The sequence below is a fragment of the Syngnathoides biaculeatus genome, chromosome 15, assembly GCF_019802595.1.
Source record: "Syngnathoides biaculeatus isolate LvHL_M chromosome 15, ASM1980259v1, whole genome shotgun sequence".
In the NCBI taxonomy this organism is placed as follows: domain Eukaryota; kingdom Metazoa; phylum Chordata; class Actinopteri; order Syngnathiformes; family Syngnathidae; genus Syngnathoides; species Syngnathoides biaculeatus.
This window is the reverse complement of record NC_084654.1, coordinates 19,419,081-19,437,219: the sequence shown is the minus strand read 5'-3', so window position 1 is coordinate 19,437,219 and position 18,139 is coordinate 19,419,081. Positions and strand designations below refer to the sequence as shown.

The following is an 18,139-nucleotide window of genomic DNA, read 5'->3' as shown; positions in this document are numbered from 1 at the left end:
GGACTCCCGAGGACAAATAAGTCATCAGCTATTTTGAGGAAGCACTTTGGAGGACGACGAAGGCGAACCCTGCCGATGCGCGAGCCAGAACACCAGGAAGTCCACCGCGAACGCTCCGCGAGTGAGCTCGACCGACTGCGACGAAAAACTGTTGCGAAACCTCAAGAACGTTTTTTGGGGGGAGAACGGAATTTGGTCTGCAGTTTCAGAATCCGTACGATTTGTGATGTACGGCCGTCCACGTAAGATTCACCACAAAATCCGGATGAACTACAGCTAAACCGTACGAGTTGACAGGTATGCACGAGCAATGCCGGTTGTCAGTAGCGTGCGCTCGGAAAAGTTAATGTTACGGAGGAAATGGTCCTCGGATGCGCTTGGGGAACGTGCAATTCTGATGAATGATATCCTGCTGGGTGACAAGGGTCTGCTTGATTCATTTTCCACACACAGACACCTGTTTTGTATATCTCAATAAACCATATTAGTGATGCGATTCCATCATCAGGTGTCTGTGGGATAATATCAAATTTCACTTCATTGGTCCGAAAAGTAGAACATGTAGATGCTCTTCTAGTAGATGGCAGAAGGTACAATTAATTTATGTATTCACCCCGATGCCATTCATGCAACTGAAAAATATTAATAGACCAGATTTGGGCTTCACAAATGGAGGATCCGATCCTGGCATATTTTTCTCAAAAACTCATATTTGCTGTTGACCAAATTTGGACAAAAAGGCTTCCACCCGACACCAGCGAAATGTGCGGCATTTAGTGCGCGCGCCTTTTAGCCGCTACGCTAACAGCGACCGCCTCGTAAATTTACCTCAACGCCTCAATGGCGGGCACCCCGCCGCCCCCTCCCCGACCAAAGCGCCACCCACCCCCCTCCATCCTGATCTTTAAGTTGTCACCATCCAGTAAAAAATAATCAAAACACATCTCTGCTCAAAACAACCCCCCGTGAAGGATTGGGCCATGCCACCCCCCCACGTCCAGGCTCATATATCTCACCCCGGGTGGGGGAGGGGGGTGGCCGGTGGGGGGGGCGTAATGCACTGCGACGTTCCCATCTTTGCATATAAGATAATTTGGGCATCAATCCTTCTCGGGACAGATTTATCTGACTCCTAGGACAGTTTCACTTCTTCTTTATTGCTTCACTGGAGCCTGCTTAATCCCCCCCCCCCAAAAAAAAAAAAACACCCCCCCCCACCCCGCAATCCCTTGTCAGCCCATTCCCCAGGAGATGTTATTTTTCCCCTAAATGTCCGACATTTGCATCCTGGTCCGTTTCGGGGGTCGGGGGCGCGATGGCTCTGCTGCAATAAATAAATGTTCAGTCCCTTCCACTGTCCTCTCTTCTGGGTCGTCTGGCGCCACAAGTCCCCCCCCCCCCCCATTCTGTCCCGGGACGGGCCGAGCCTCCTTTTTCCCAAGTTAATTCATCTTTAACGACTCCCTATGTGCCTGCCTCCCGCTGCGCTAAAAGCATCCTTTAAAAAAAAAAACAAAAAAAACCAAAAAAAAAAAACGGAAGGTCTGAGGGTGAAGCGGCCTCAAGCTGGGAAAGAAAATGAAAGATTTAAAAGAAATTAAAAAAAAATTGTAAGTACTTACTTCCCCCTTTTTCTTTGCGTTTTTGCTTTACAAGATGGAGGTTACATGTAGTGCCATTGCCCATCCATGCCCATATTCATCCCCATTCCGCTCATGGGCCCTGGAAAGAGGACAGAAAAGCCAGACGGGAGTCAACACGACAGATTAGGTACAGATGCAAGCACGAAGGCAAAAAAAAAAAAAAAAAAAAAAAAAAAAAAAAAAAAAAAAAACAGGGTCCGAATCTGAACAAATGTAAAGCATGGATAAAAGAATCAAGTAAATAACTTGAATTCATATTTTTGGATTCATTCAAAATGCCAGAAAATACTACAAAAGCCTGAATAAACTAGCGCTAACTTTGCTAGCTCGGGTAGGTTTGTGCAACGTCTGTACCCTGGTTAAATTTCTTACAACTCTGCACTTTCACTGGTCTTGGTAATCCTGTGCTAACAATGCTAGCCTGGATGAGTCATCATCCCAAACGATGTTTGGTGAGTGTTATTATTTGCGGTTATGTTTGTTGGATCGGAGGACGAAGAAAAAGTAGTGAAACCAGACGTGCGGGGGTAGTACAGTGATGCCTCGGTTCTCGACCACAATCCATTCCAGAAAATGGTTCGAAAAGTGGATTGCTCGAAAACCGAATCGGTGTTGCCCATAACAATGAATGGGAAAAGAAATAATGCGTTCCAAGCCTAAAAAAATTTTTTTTTTTTTAATTTTTTTTTTAGCTTTTCCCGATAATAAACTGCGTAGTAGAAATACAAAGCGCCTCATCGGTGGGTAAACTGCTTGCGTCGCGCGCGATGTCATTCCCGTTTTTTTTTGGGGGGGGGTGTTCGAATAGACAATAACAAAACGCATCGTGGGTGCATCAGGGGCGTTTGAATACCGATTTACATTCGAAAACAGAAGCAAAATAAATCTCGAAATTTTCATTCGAAAACCAAATTTGTTCGAAAACGGGGACGTTGGAGAACCGAGGCTTTACTGTATTTACTGTATGTATTTTATTTCAACGTTTTCGGGTAAGATTTTCATTTCAATTGCATGTGCAACACATTTGAATTGAATTCATATGGAAATACAGTTTGGCCCATTAAATTAATGCAAGAAATCCCGATGCACGAACTCGACACCCTATTTAGTTTTGTTACTATTTTGTTCCTGATTTTCGTTTGAAAAAACAGAAGCAAAAAAAAGCTTGAAATTCTCGTTCGAAAACGGGGACGTGCGAAAACCGAGGCTTCACTGCAGTAACATTGTGCTAGCGGAACTTGGGTTAGCTGTTAGCACGGATTACAGAGGGAAGCACGGGTGACCGGGAAGAGTTCGGGGGGGGGGGGGGGGGGACTCACCGCCCGGCCGGATCCCCATGTGCTGCTGCCCGTCCAGCACGAAGCTGCCCATGGGCTGGCCCTCGGGACTGTACGCTGCTCCTTGGCTCACTGAAGGATCAAGAAGAAAACCTGATTGTAGTCAACACGCGGGCATGAGAAAAAATAGGGAGGAGGTGGAGGAGGACCGGGTGGGGGGAGGAGGAGGAGGAGGAGGGTGGCAGAGGAAGGAGGAGGAGAAGAAGAAGAGAAAAGACACCAGACAATCAGCAATTGTCTCAGCTTCCAGCCCAAACATACTGTAAGTACATTCTGCTCATGTTTGTGCAATGCAGCGAGCGACGACACACACACACACATGCGCTGTTACACGATGACCCCGGCGCGAACGTCGTTCTTCGACGGAGGAAGACGAGAACGGAAAGCGGACTGTGAGGCCCTCCTCGCGGAGCACTTCAAGAGGAAACATGACTCGGAATCTGCGTCGGCCTTGTCTTTTATTAGCCCAAACGCACCTAAGTGAATTATCTCGGATCATCTGCAACCGGCAGGGATTATGGAGGGAGGGGGTGGGGGGGGGGGTGGGCTGTTAGTCATGCTAATTCGTGCCGAGATCTTTAATTGGGAGACACAGGGCGTCTGCGCCGTGACAAATATTCCGCACGAGGGCGTTTTGCTTTTTATTTGGCTTCTTCGAAAGACGTTATCGCACGTGAAGATGCGACAAGAGCTGTTGGGAGATGGGGGGGGAGGGGGGGGCGATATGATGCAAGCCCATTCAAAGCATGAAGTCGTCAATTTGCATTAAGAGATTTAATCGCCCCATTAAAAAAATGGTGGCTTCAATTTAGTATGCCAAGAATCTCAAATGATGTTTATTGATGACATTTTTAGATAATTATTATTATGATTTTTTTTTTAAAACAGCGTTTCACAAGAAGCAGTAGTCTCAATGCGGACCCGGTAAGAAGGAGCTACTAATAATCATACAACAGATATAGCTATTGTATTATTTGTGTGGTTATTGTTGCGATTTTTAGACTATGAACAAAATCATAATCTCACCCAGCTATTTGGGGAAAAAGTCCCAAAATATCAAATGCAAGATGCAGACCTCGGTGTACAGCACGTTTGGCTTTTTCTTTGGCTTTTGATGGCAGAATCTACACATTAGAGCATTAAATAGACGTGTATTTGCCTAAATCACATGACTTTGTCTTACTTAAATCCGATAGTTTCATACTCACATCCAATGCAAAATGCCATGGATGGGCGAACATAACTAGCATTGATGTGGCAGTGTTATAAACCTTTAATAACAAACAGAATTAGTGCAGTGCAATGCTTAAGAGTGCTATTTTACACAAGGTATATTTGAGGTGTTCCGAAAGTGTTTTGAGATACATAAATCCATCCACACATCCATTTTCTTTGCCGCTTAACCTCATGAGGGTCGTGGGGAGTGCTGGAGCCTATCCCAGCTGTCGACGGGCAGGAGTCGGGGCACACCCTGAACTGGCTGCCAGCCAATCGCAGGGGCACATCGAGACAGACAAGTCACACCTAGGGGCAATTTAGAGTGTCCAGTTAATGTTGCGAGTTTTTTTTTCGGGACGTGGGAGGAAACCGAAGTACCCGGAAAAAAACCCACACAGGCACGACGGGAAGAACGTGCAAACTCCACACAGGGAGGGCCGGGATCGAACCCGGGTCCTCAGAACTGTGAGGCCAACGCTATACCAGCTGATCCAACGTCCCGCCAGATCCACAAATTAAACTAGTAAATGAAGATACTTCTGTTTATTTTAAACGGTTTGACATGGAAAAAAAATAAGTTATATATGAGCCATAAAACCTCAGAGTTTGGACCACCGTCGAGCGTCGCGTCGTGTCGAAACCTCGTAAAACACCGACCGGTTCAGCGAGTATAATGGGATTAAAACCCAGTTCTGGTTTCCGCTGGCCCTTTTCCAACAATTATTATCTCATATTTTTCCAAGCAGTAGGAACGTATACGTCGTCCGTCATCAAAAAAAATTAAGCTCGCGTCTTTTGACCTTTCAATCTGTACAGCAGTTAAATTCCCGTTACACTCGGACGGCAATGAACAATGAACAAATCGGCGTTGCATTTCATCTTTATGATAAAGTTTAATACGGATTTGAACGTTCGGACTGTCCGCCGCAGAGGTTGCGCCGTCGAAGCGCTTCCCCGAGCTTCTAAATTAAAAACAGCGGCGATATTTAAAGTGCGCCGAATGAGCCGCCGGCGCTGCCAATTTGGGGCTGGACACAAATTTAGAACAAGCGCGGATTGAAAAACGACAATAAAACGAAGCCGTCGTCGAGTATTCAAAAGGCTTCTCGGTGTGCTTCCAATAGGAAATCTCCAATTAGGCCGTGCACATTGAGAAGATGGGTCTGCGGGGGTAACTTGAGGTAAGACCCCCCCCCCCCCAGACCCCCAACCTGAACAACATCCCCCCCCCCTCTTAAGAGAAACTGGGCAACAGTGTGCATGCGAGTGGGATTTTTGGAAAGGACATCTTCACACCAGGGGGGGCTTTAGGGGGAGGGGGGGGGGCAGCAAGGGGGGGAGGAGGAGGAGAAGGGGGCAATAAGAAGAAGAAGAGCGCTACTGTAGCCGTTCTTTCTTTTTTTCTCTCTCTGGTTCTTTCTTTCTTTTTACCTGCTCGATTCGACTGGTCAATCATGGGCTGTACTATTCTTCTCCTGGCATTAATGAACCTGGCAGGGACAGAAGAAGAAACAAACGTTAAATCAGGGCCGACATTCACGCCGGGCCACACACACACACATACACCCCCCCCCCCCACCCAAAAAAAAAAAAATACAACAACAAACAAAAGGGCGATTGTGCTGCAACTTGGGAACCGAGTGAGGGACACGTTTAATGTTCCTTATGATCTATTCCCCCCTCGTTTAATAAAGCTTTTGATTACGTCGGGTTGCCACGGGCGCCGGGGAGACATTCCTCAAGTATTAGCGGCCGCTTGGGCACAGGGGCGGAGGGGTGGTGGGGGTGGGGGGCCGCCTTCGGCGGTGGCACATCCCTCTCTCTCCCGCCGTCCTTTTTTAAAAAAAATTATTTCCCCTCGCAGACGCTTTTGGCCCTGCACACGCCGACTTAACCGCAGCCCGTCTCCGGTGCCCCCCCCCCCCCCCCCCGGCATGATGATGCCCCTCGTCGGAATGTGAAAGTAAGCTTTAATGAAGAAACGCAGAGGATACACTTGCTTCCTTTCAGGCCTTCCTTCCCCTCAATGGGACCCCAAATCTGGACGCATTGGGGCAGGGGTGAGGGGGGGGGGGGTGTTTCCACTTGTCCAACCCACACAACAACAATCTAATGCAACCTTTATGATAATTTTGCGCTAATAATAACAATAACCTGGCAGAGTTGGCGCACCACTCTCCCCTTCACCCACCCCATTCCAGAAACTTTGGCAATCAAATGCAAATCCCTCCATCCATCCATTATCTTTGCCGCTTATCCTCACGAGGGTCGCGGGAGAGTGCCGGAGCCTATCCCAGCTGTCAACGGGCGGGAGGCGGGAAACACCCTGAACTGGTTGCCAGCCAATCGCAGGGCACATCAAGACAAACAAGTCACACCTATGGTCAATTTTGAGTGTCCAATTAATGTCGCATGTTTTTGGGATGTGGGAGGAAACCGGAGGGCCCGGAGAAAACCCACGCAGGCACGAGGAGATCATGCAAACTCCACATAGGTGGGTCCGGAATTGAACCCGGGACCTCAGAACTGTGAGCTGATGAATTTTCCTAATTTTTCTTTTCAACATTTTGACACAAGTGCCCCCCGCCCCCTCCACATTCTCCTCTGCATAAACCCTAACTAGGTAGAAATGTACAATCTAATGACATTCATCCCTCATCGGGACCCCAGGGTAGGTGGGAGGGGGTTGCGCCCCCACTCCCAGCTGTCTCGAAACGAGGACCAGGCATGGGCCACTTTCACGTGGCATTGTCGTGTCAGCGAGGCCATCAATTAGGCCGTCTGAAGTTTTATCACCAGCCTTAGTGGCAAATAATCGCAAAACAGCCTTTCCAGTGTGGTGGCGGAGCTCGCGGGGAGGGACGGGGGCGGGGAGGGGGTCACAGGGAGGTGACTGCCGGCTAGGGGGCTGACCTTTTTAACTCCTTTCTCGGGGGGCGGCGTCAAACGCGAGCCGACCACACCGGCTCCGAACGTTCCTTTTTACGCCCTCACACCCATAAAAATATGCGCCGCAGGTATGCGGCCATGTGGTTGATATTAAAGAGAAAAAGGTGCTTTCGGATCACGAGGGGGAACGGAGCCAGTGACTCAAGAGGCGATCATTAGCAAGGGGGGGCAGAGCTGGAATCAATTTGGCCTCCGAATCCCCCCCCCCCCCCATACCTGCACCTCACCTTCCCTGATGAACTTTAAACGCCTCTAATCAACACGCTCGCAGGGCCACGGAGAAGAAGAGAAATGGCAGGTACACGGGGGTGCCAAAAAAAAAATAAAAATGGCACCACCGACAGGTTATTTGACTTATTCCACCCCCCACCCCCCTCCATTTTCGGTAACATTTATCCTCATTAAATGTGGTTAGGGTTACCGCAAGTACAACTAACCTAACACTAGCGCGTAACCGAACACATCGAGGAGTGCTAACCAATGTTACAAATAAAACTACAAATAAATGCTAACTAAAACTCAAATAAGCCTTGTACAATAAATACTGAATATAAATAAATAGATATAATAAATACTACAATATTATATATATATATAATATAACATAAATATATAATTTAATAATATAAATATATAATAAATAATAATAATAAACAAATTTTTGGCCTGCCTACCAATGTTACAAATAAAACTACAAATAAATGGTAAATAAAACTCAAATATGCCTTATACAATAAATACTAAATATAAATATATATATAGATAGATATAATAAATATTATAATATATATTATAATATATAATATAATACATATATAATATAATAATATAGATATGTAATAAATGTAAATAAATACATTTGTGCAGTGCTCACCAATGTTACACATAAAACTAAAAATAAATGGTAACTAAAATTCAAATATGCCTTATACAATAAATACTAAATATAAATAAATATATAAAATAAATATTGTAATACATATAATATATGGTATAATAATAGAAATATATAATAAATGTAAATAAATACTCAAATAAATTAAAATGTAAATCTAAAAATGAAAAATTGACCAAATTGAAATATTTTTTGAAAATTGCCTAAAGGTCAGTGTAATTGACCCCTCCGTACAGGGCACTTAACCACGCCTCCCGAAGTGACGTCACGCCACGTGCGCTGACGTAAGACAAACAATTCGCAAAAAATGGCAAATACAATACAATACAATACATTGTTAACGGAGAGAGACGCCATGCTTTTGATTTCATTCAATCATTCACACGTAGCAATGTTATGCTAGCGAAGAACGTCTCATTCATTTATACGAGACGTGTATTAAAAATCAAATTTAGGGCATATCTTCGTGCAAACACAGTCTGGTTAAGCTTCGGCTGCGAGCCAGCAAGAAAGCGACACGTTTGTGCAGTCCGATCATCGCTAAACATCGCTCAACAAAGAATAATTGTGTCAATCGTTCACACGCAGCAGTGTTATGCAAGCGAAGAACTTCGAATTCATTTATACGAGACATGTATTGAAAATCAAATATAGGGCATACCTTTGTGCAAACATATGTGTTCCGGTTGATATTAGATGGATTTAGTTGATGATGCGGTCTTCCACAAAGTTTGATCCATCGAAGGCATTTTTCGTACTGGGTCTTCGGTTTTGGAAAGGGTACGAATCGAACTCCACCAACTAGCCTTTCAGGATACCTGTCGTCACTATAACAAAGTCCGTGACTAGACCTCTTAACCATATTTTTTGTTAAATAACCCAAATACGGGATAAAACGCTAACTAAACCTTTACTGGACCATGCAATGTTGTCTGAGAAAATGGCGGGAGCAAAAACGTTGCTTTGGTTTATGCAGATCTCTGGCCTCTGATTGGTCAGTGACGCGGATTGCGCAATATCCACAGAGGGGTCAATTAGTGTAAGTGTTGAGAAAATGAATATAAAAAAAGTCATGGGGAAAAAAAAATAAAATGAAAAAAATAAATAAATATGGGGGAGGTTACTTTCGGCTTGCCCCTTTCGGGGTCACCACAGCGTGTCATCTCAGATGAACGCACATATGTATTTGGCACAATTTTTACACCGGATGCCCTTCCTGATGCAACCCTTCCCAGGGAGTGGAGGCCCCAGTGGGATAGAACCCACAACCCCTGCTTTACGAAACCAGCGCTCTAACCGCTGAGCTACGGGGCCTCTCAAAAATAAATAAATATGAACCCCCAAAAATACATAACACGGATGTGAATAAAACTTCTGTTAGGATAGGAAAAAGAAATGCTAAATACAATTCTAAGCATAAATGTAAAAAAAAAGTGAAATAGAAATGAAGATTCAAAAGCACACGAAAAAGAAACACAATAAAGATTACAGGGGAAAACAATAATATAAAAAAAAAATTGGCTTGTGTAAGAATATGGCAACACACACTATGATCCCATCCAAAAATTCGAAATGAAAAACGATTGTAAAGAACGAAAAAAAAAAAAAAACGGTTGAAAAATAGGGGCGATGAAATGGACCTGACGATTATGCGAGCGAGTGCCTGGAACTTGGCCTTCTGTCTCATCCTGGAGAACTGTCAAAACATTTGCAAGCGGGCAATAAAAAGTCATCATAAAAATGAAGAAGAAAAAAAAAATGCACACACACACACAGACTGGAACGCTACTCTTGCAGCAGCTTTTGTTTGTCCGGGCGGACATGTTTAGCATTTCTCTCATTTCTGGCTCGCTCCACGACTCGCTCTCCTTTCTTCCTCGACAAAGTCGTCAAACTAGTGACCTCACTCCCGATTGGCCTGCTTCTCCCCCTGCCGTCTCTGCGGCGATTGGCCCTCACCCTCTCTCCCTCTCTCCCCCCTCTCACGTTTCTCCGGCTGGGCCCCGCTCCAGGGATTGGGGCCGGTTTGGCACGATGATTCCTCAGCGAAGGAATGCTGACAACGGGAGCCGGTTAGCAGGTGTGGCTTCGAGTCACTTAACCAGAAACGAGAACATTGTGACACGCTCAGATGTGACGATACGGTACGTGCGTGGAGCAGCTCATCCAGGAGGGGGGTAAAATTGCCTTCTTGGCACCTTTGGAGTGCATTTCATCACAAATAAACCTGGCTGGATGTAGTTTTTTTTTTTTTTTTTTTGCTAAGGAGGTTTATACAAGAGCAATCACATTAAAATGTGAATGTTTTACCTACGGACAACAACTGTCAGTTTATACAGCACTGCAGAAACAAGTGAAAATACTTTGATTATAAATGCCAGGGCAATACCGAAGTCGAAAAATGCCACTTTTGCCGCCCCCCCAAAAAGGACATTTTGTCCATTTTCATATATAAAAAAAAATTCTTAAAGCCCAAGTGTCATCCCTATAAACATTCTAAAATAGATCTTGAAATGAAAAGTACATATAACATTATTCACCTCAATGTCTATACGAAAAAATAAATATGAGCGGAGAGCGCGTCACCCATGCGCAAAGTTGCGGAAGTGTCATTCGACATCCGAGTGGTCGCCATATTGGCTGCATCTCCTGCCCGTGATGTCACACTGGGACATTCGCCATTGAAAACACGCTGTGCCGCCTACTGTGGGACACGGAAGCTCTTTTCAAAGAAGACAACATCCCACAATCGAGTGAACTGTCCGGGGCAATATTACCCTATTGTTTCGAGCCATATTTAGATGATATGCGGATCACTTCTAACGAAGAGCAGACTCCCAGACAGTGTGTATGAGCCACCCCGGCCGAAGCCGTACCGCACGGTCCAGTATGGCTTCGGCGGCAGCTCGTGGGACATGGAAGCTCGGCTGAAGCCATGATCGGCGGAAAACGGCGCCGACGGGCACATCGACACATTTAGCACCTCTGACTTACGGACGTGGATCTTTTGTTACATTCTGAAAAGATTAAGCCCCCCCGTGCAATCCATTTTTCACGACGAACTGGGTCTCTTGAAAACCTATGAAGGGTAAAGCTATTCTCCCGAGTGTTCGAGAAATAATTAGCAATGCAACAACCTGGCATTTTGGCTAAAACGAAGGAACAACGAGCTACCTTCCAGCAGGTAAAACTAGCATAAACATACGAGAACACTCAAGCGCGCTACTGCCTCCAACGTCACTTCCTGGTTCTTGTCAAAAACAAATCCCTCGAGAGGATTTTCATGGCGAGAGTTAGAAAAAGCCATTTACGTTAAAATCATGTTGTGTGGTGAAAAAAACAGATGGGTCCATATCGGCTGCCGTTTTTTTTATTAATAACATACTAAAAATCATCCATTTCATGACAGTGGACCTTTAAGATTTTCTTAAGTCTCCCTGCACACTAATGGTGAATCTCTTTTCAAGCTCACAGGCACAAAGATGGCAAAGCAAACCACCTTGAAAGGTGGTTTCGACCAATCGGAGGCCAGAAGAAAGCCACGTCCAGAAAAAACACCAGCGATGAAAAGAGGGGAGAAAATTATACATGTATGGAGTGAGAATGAAGTTACTTTGATTTAAGTGACTGTGAAAAATAACAAAAACGTGGAAAAAAAAATTAGCATGGCAGGTACAATGGTTGGATGGAGGTCCAAAAAAACAGTTAGCAAAAGTCAGGAGATAGTCCCGTTTTCGATGAAACTGCAATTTGCAGGTGGGCAACCGTATAGAAAAACAGCAACGCTCCGAGTCTAAGACAACATTGTGTGCTTGCCAGTGCTACTGAACAGGCCGGCCCCCCCCCCTCGCGCGCCAGCCGATATTAGTAGCCGGGGGACGCCGTGTTGATCCAGCCCAGCTGAGACCTCGTGTCAAGTGGACCCCCGCTGTCCTGGCTCCATCATTCATACTCCGACTGTTATTTTGCCCACTCGCACGGCCATCGACGCTCCCGAGCGCTCGTAAAAACCGCGGATTGTCGTCCGCTTCGGCACATGTACATGCGTACGCGTGCGCGTGCGACGTGACCTCTTTTCGGGCCTTTTTAGGGCACGTCTACTCCCACATTCGCACGTATGCGCCTAAGTATAGTCGGCAGACGAGTTACGCTTTTGCAGAAGCGTCCTGAAAAGGCGCTTGACGGATTTACGAACTGGATCTGCAAGCGTCGCTTCGATTAATATTATTTCCAACCCGAATCTTGCGTGATTAAACATGACCCTTTTCTTTACGATACAGTAATCCGCCAAATCTTTCTCCCGGTCTGCTGAACAAGTTTAGGGAGGAAGAGGTCCACATATAAAACACCGGTCGGAACTGCGAAACCCAGGAACTGCACTCGCCCCCCGCCCCCTTTGCACACACTAGTCAACTCTCTCCTGGGGAGAATGTACACATTCTGCTGCGTATCCCGAGGAATGACCTCCACGTGACCTCCTAACCTTACTTTAATTATTTGTTTGAAGACAGCATGGAGTTCCCATGCTATGCGTGTGTGCGCACGCTCAATAACATTGAGCAGAGGCAGGCAATAATAAGCTCCGCCGCCAGATGTAAATAATAAAATGTGGACTTTTAAGGTTGTGTGAAGGTTTGGGCCGAGGCTAAGGACGCGCTGCCCGCAGTCAATGGCGCCGTCGTGTTCTTTTACAGCACGGAAGGCTTAAAGGCGACTTAACGCTGAGGTCAAAGGTCGCGGGCGGGAAGCCGGCGTCGCCGGCCCTCACATCCGTCCGTCCGTCCGTTCCCCCACTTGAGGATTCGGCGGCGGCGTCGATCTGAGCACACACCATTAACGGGCGTTATCGGGGGCGACCTCGATAAGCTCAATTGGTTTGGCTCGCGTCTGATAAAAGATGCTCAAAGGCCAGGGGAGGGGGCGCCCGGGGCTGCCCCGCCGCCTCCTGGTTACCGTGGCGATGAGTTAAACACACAAAAACACAACCTTTTGGTGCAAAGATACAGTGGATGTTATCAGAAGTCAGAGTTTACTTTTTTTGGGTTTCTGTTTTTACATTCCTTGCCCAAATGACTTTCTTTGGATTTCTGATTGGGGTGGGAAAATGTGAATGCCTTTTTTCTTTTTTTTTTTTTTTGGGGGGGGGGGGTGAATTACTTTGCTGTGACCACTGCATTAAAATACAAATAAAAATGCCATAGTGAACAAAGCTGAAAAATTAAAAAAATAAACAATAAAATGGAAAATAAAATTTAATAAAACATACAAATAAAATATACATGGGAATGCCTTTTTTCTTTGTGGGGGGGTGAATAAATAATTAAAGTAAAATAGCATGTAAAATGTTTTAAATATCATTAAAAAATAAATTACTTTGATGCGACCACTGCATTAAAAACACAATAAAATGAAAAATAGATATAATAAAAATGCCATAGTGACCAGAGCTTAAAAAAAAATATATATATATATATATATATATATATATATATATGAAACTCAGTGTACTGTTATTTTACCAAAATAAAAACCAAAGTAAAAATACATTAATTTTTTTTAAATATTAAAACGTAAATTATTTTGACGTGACCACTGAATTAAAAAATACAATAAAATGAATAAAAAGGAGAAAATGCCATCGTGACCAAAGCTAAAAAAAAATTAAAATTAAAATAAGAAAATATATAAAAAAATAAAACATACAAATAAAATACCAAATAGGAATGCCTTTTTAACTATATAAATGAAAAAAAATACTAATCAATAAAATATATTTTAATGAATGCATAAAATTGGATTAAAGATCGCTTGCAAATATAATCCCGGATCCTGTTCTAGCACACTGCTTCTGTACTTCAACTTCCAAATCAAAACTTCCACTGAAGTCAAAGGAAGAATGAAAAAAAAAAAAACATTTGCATGAAAAGGAAGCTCACGAGGAGGTTGCGTTTAGTATAAGCAAACACTCATTACGGTGCGGCCCTGCAGCAGGGCGGTCTCGGGCTACTGCACATCCACCAGTGATCTGCTGTAGTGACAACAACGCTGATTGAATCAGGCCCGCAACGCGCACACATGCAGGCCGGACTTAACGCAATCAGCTGTTGCATCGTTCACTATCGCCGCAAATGTGACAAATGACAGCGGGGGGGGTTTCGCCATTGGGATGTTTTTGGTCCCATCAGCGCCTTGGCCGCTTCCCGGGCGTACGGCGGGTGAACACGAGCTCACCGCTGCGTTTGATTTGGTGCAGATGTGAAGTGGAGCAAGAAGGCTGACGGATTTTTTTTTTTTTTTTTTTAAAGGCGGGTTGAGGGCGAGGCCCCACATTTGGGGCAACTGCTGTGTTTACATACCTCTCTCTCTTCACCCCCCCCCCCTCTTCCATACTCTTTTGTGCGCCTCTCAAAGAGGGACTGTTTCACCTCTCCTCCATGGACTTTCACTGACCTGTTTTTCTTCCCCTTTTTATTACCATGTTCATTGGCCTTTTGTGGCACCCCCGCAGCCCCCCGGTTGCGAGTCGCATTCGCCTCGCTCCGTCCTCGCTAGCCGGCGCGCATTCTTCCCACACCCCGAAATAAATATATATATAAATAAATAAATAAAACTGTGGAGTCCTTAAGTAAATGGGGAGGGAAAAAATAAATCAGATAAAGAATTAAATGCATTTGCGGGGCAAACAGGCAGGATTTAACGAGCAGCTAATTAAAATAAATCAATAGCACTGCGGCAGGATTTGCTCTTCCCGCCCCTCGCCGCGCACTTTTCTGACAGCCGCATTGCTTTTCTGCTGACGTTACGCGTGTAAAAGTCAGGCCCAGCGCTGCATTGTAATGAACTGACGGAAAGCGGCCTTTATTTTATTTTTTTTTTAAAGTTTGCAGAAATGATCGCGACAGTCCGAACGAGATGCTGAACGGGGGAGGGCGACGGTCTGCGAGAATGCGGGCGGCAAGAAAATGGGGAGCTAAAGTACGGAAACAGGCTAAGCTAACGGTTGCATGAGATTTTATTTTGTTATTTCTAATTCAATAAATCAGTGACCAATATGGATAACTATGCTCTCCAGTATTTTTTTTCTCAGAAGACAAATTTTATTCAAGACGAGGTTGCGGGCAGTAAGAAAATGGAGATTCTTGAGTGTGCTTGCAAGCTAAGCTAATGTTAGCGTAGGTGTTTATTACATAAATATCACATATAAGAAAAATGTTATCTGAGAGGAGACTGCGGGCAGCGAGGCCAAGAAGTGCCGCTGCAAACTGGAGCACCCGGAATAAAAATACTCGCACGACCGGGTCAGTTAACACGAGCGCGCTGGTTTATTGTCGTCATTTCTGGGCTTGCATTTTCCAAGAAGAGACTTAGGACACGGAGACTGAGGAGCACAATTCCGTAACGGGATGCACCAGAGTGAGCACGTGCGTTTATTTTTGTCATTTTAAAAATGTCGCAGGGAGGAATCTGGCACCTCATTTGACACGGCCCCTCCGTGTTGGGAATGGAGCCTGAGGCGTCAACACACCTGGATGGACGACACGGTATACTAGCGACCCGGCGTAGCCCACTTGCTGCAGAACTGCCACTTTTCCGGTGGGGAGGGGGCTACGTAATGTGCTTAACCCAGACCTCCCCCCAAATATTTCCCAATAAAATTCTTCACTAACTTGGATTATTTTCCCCATCGGCGCAATTTTTGGAAGCACCTCCACAGGGGATGAGGGGCCACGTGTAAATCTCATTAAAAGTCTCACTTTTGAATAATTTGTTTTTGTTTTGTACTAATTTACATTGCCATATCACATAACATGACGAAAATTATGAGTACATCTTATTTGCAAGGGTTTGCTTTGGTGTGTCATCATCAAATCTACTGCATGTGCAGTAGAACCATATGCTACACTTCCCCCTGGTTGGCATTGTGTGTACACCAGCAGCTGTACTCAATTATGTTATTAGAGTATAGTTTTAAGTTTTTATCCAGTTTGTCCTCAATTTTTGGGGCGTTTTTGGAGGATGCAGGAACGGATTGATGGGATTGCCATTCATTTCAATGGGAACAGACGATTTGGAACGCAAGTTCCTTGAACTGGAAGTGTGGTCATGGGGCAAATTACACTCTGCCCCTCTGCATATCATTTACACGGCTTTCTCTTCCCCCAAGTTAAAGTCAACCCTTTTTTTAAATCTTATTTTCAAGCTGTTTATAGATATTTTTTCCTTTTGAGTCGTTCCTCGCCAGGAACCCCAGACCTGGCCTCCTCTGATCCCCCGCTCAACTAGTCCACACGGAGAGGCGAGGGACAGTCCGGCAGCTCCGACGTGATTAGCCCACCACACCTCCCGGGGATGCGGAGGGAAGAGTTCAACCTAGTTTTCCTTCACACGCTCACCCAGATTAATTTCCAGCCTGCTGGTAGCGCTCCTTAAGGAGGGTTCGCTACTGTAGCATTCGTTCACCTCTCAGTACTATCAAACAACTTTGATTTCTCAGTCTGCATCTTCACTTTCCTCCTCCTCCTCTCCCTCTTTTGTCTGACTCTTGTGCTGCTGCCTTTCATTCTCCTCTCCCCGCGTCGAGTGCCTGGTAATCGAGTGAGAGATTGTGCGACTCTGTGACCCGACACCCCCCCCCCCCTTTTTTTGTCACATATCAAACAGGGCGGCTTTGTGGATTAGCAGGGGGAGCCGATAATGACATGATAGAGGCGTGATATTTCAAACCAAAACCGAGTGGCACGCAGGCGCGACGGGGAAATAAGAACGATCGACTGACTTCCTTTATGCCCGGCATCAGACGCCGCTCTTCTTCTCTTTTACCAGGCGAGAAAATAATGTACTGTAATGTAATGTAATGGAGGGGGTGGAATGCATGTTGTGTTGTCATGATGCCAGAACTTCGATACTGCACCTGCATTAAGTACCTTCATACCGACAATAAGACGATATTGCTTCGAAAAGTAAAGTACTTTTGTGTCCGATAGCTGTTTGACGTGGTGTCCCTCCACGCTTGCCGTACTGTTTTCGCGTGGGGTCCTGAACCTTGAATAAAGTGCGCAGTCGACCGCAGTAGACTTGTTCAGCAAAAAGAAAAATGATAAAAATACGGCGCATATTTTACAGGCGTGCAAATAATCATCTTAAAGCAAGTGCACTGGACATATACGGACGAACTACACACAATTAACGGTACTAAAAATACGAGGTATCATTTTTATTATTTGATGGTGAGGTATGGTACTACTTTTCTAGTACCGGTATAGCGTGCAGCTCTATATGCATGGGTTGTATACACATACACAAATCTGTCAGGACTTTACGGCAAAAATTGTATGGCTTGTACATGCCTAACATTAAATAAAAACGTAACTGCATTACTGCAAAATGATGACTTTTTCCTCATCAATCACAACATTTTTTTCCTCATAAAATTCTTCATAGTATTCAGTTTGTAAAGTCTCAACTTTATTGCTGCAATTTTTCAATTGTATTTTTTGCTGGGTTATGAGAATTCTTGTAACTCAATTTTATTCCAAAAATATGATTTGTTTTCACATACTATTCAGATTTTATAGTCATAATTCAAGATTTTCAGAAACTGTATTTCTGTTCCAGCTATATTGTCATAACAATAGTAAAATCAAGATTTTTCCCCCCATGTAACATTATGAATGTATTCTTATAAAATGCCAATTTTTAATTTTTATAGTAAATAATATATGAAATATAATAATAATAAGTATAAAAATATAATACATTATTTTGTAAAATGACATTTTGACATTTAGAATAAAAATCCTAAAATAAAATTGTATACATAGTTGTATAGTCATATTTTATTCATATTTGGTCTATATTATGTATACATTTATTCTCAAAATGTTCAGAATATTAAGTAAAATGAAACTTTATCTTAATCATATTTGCACTCAGTTGTACCAGTACTACAACATAAAATTATGACTATTAAGACTATTTTGGTTTAGTAAACATGTTTTATAATATGAAAGTATTTATTTTACTGACAAAAACAATTATGTCTTCCAAAGCAATTTTACAATATTATTTACAAAATCAACAAAATTTTTTGTATACTT

At 44.1% G+C, this 18,139-nt stretch overlaps 1 protein-coding gene across 12 annotated transcripts in view; it reads right to left on the bottom strand.

Annotated features, from left to right (window-relative positions):
• The window catches only part of meis2a (Meis homeobox 2a), a 203,375-nt gene that overhangs the window by 5,023 nt on the left and 180,213 nt on the right, over positions 1-18,139 (bottom strand). For 8 of the 12 annotated variants that reach the window (XM_061843234.1, XM_061843236.1, XM_061843235.1 and 5 more), the window contains 3 exons: positions 5,630-5,688; positions 2,963-3,073; positions 1,623-1,722 (listed from right to left, as the gene is read on the bottom strand). In XM_061843234.1, the coding sequence (XP_061699218.1) occupies positions 1,664-1,722; positions 2,963-3,073; positions 5,630-5,688 (229 nt within the window). In that variant the 3' untranslated portion in view covers positions 1,623-1,663. The remainder of the gene's footprint in view (positions 1-1,622; positions 1,723-2,962; positions 3,074-5,629; positions 5,689-18,139) is intronic. The other 4 variants (XM_061843231.1, XM_061843233.1, XM_061843240.1 and 1 more) reach the window with 3 other exon arrangements.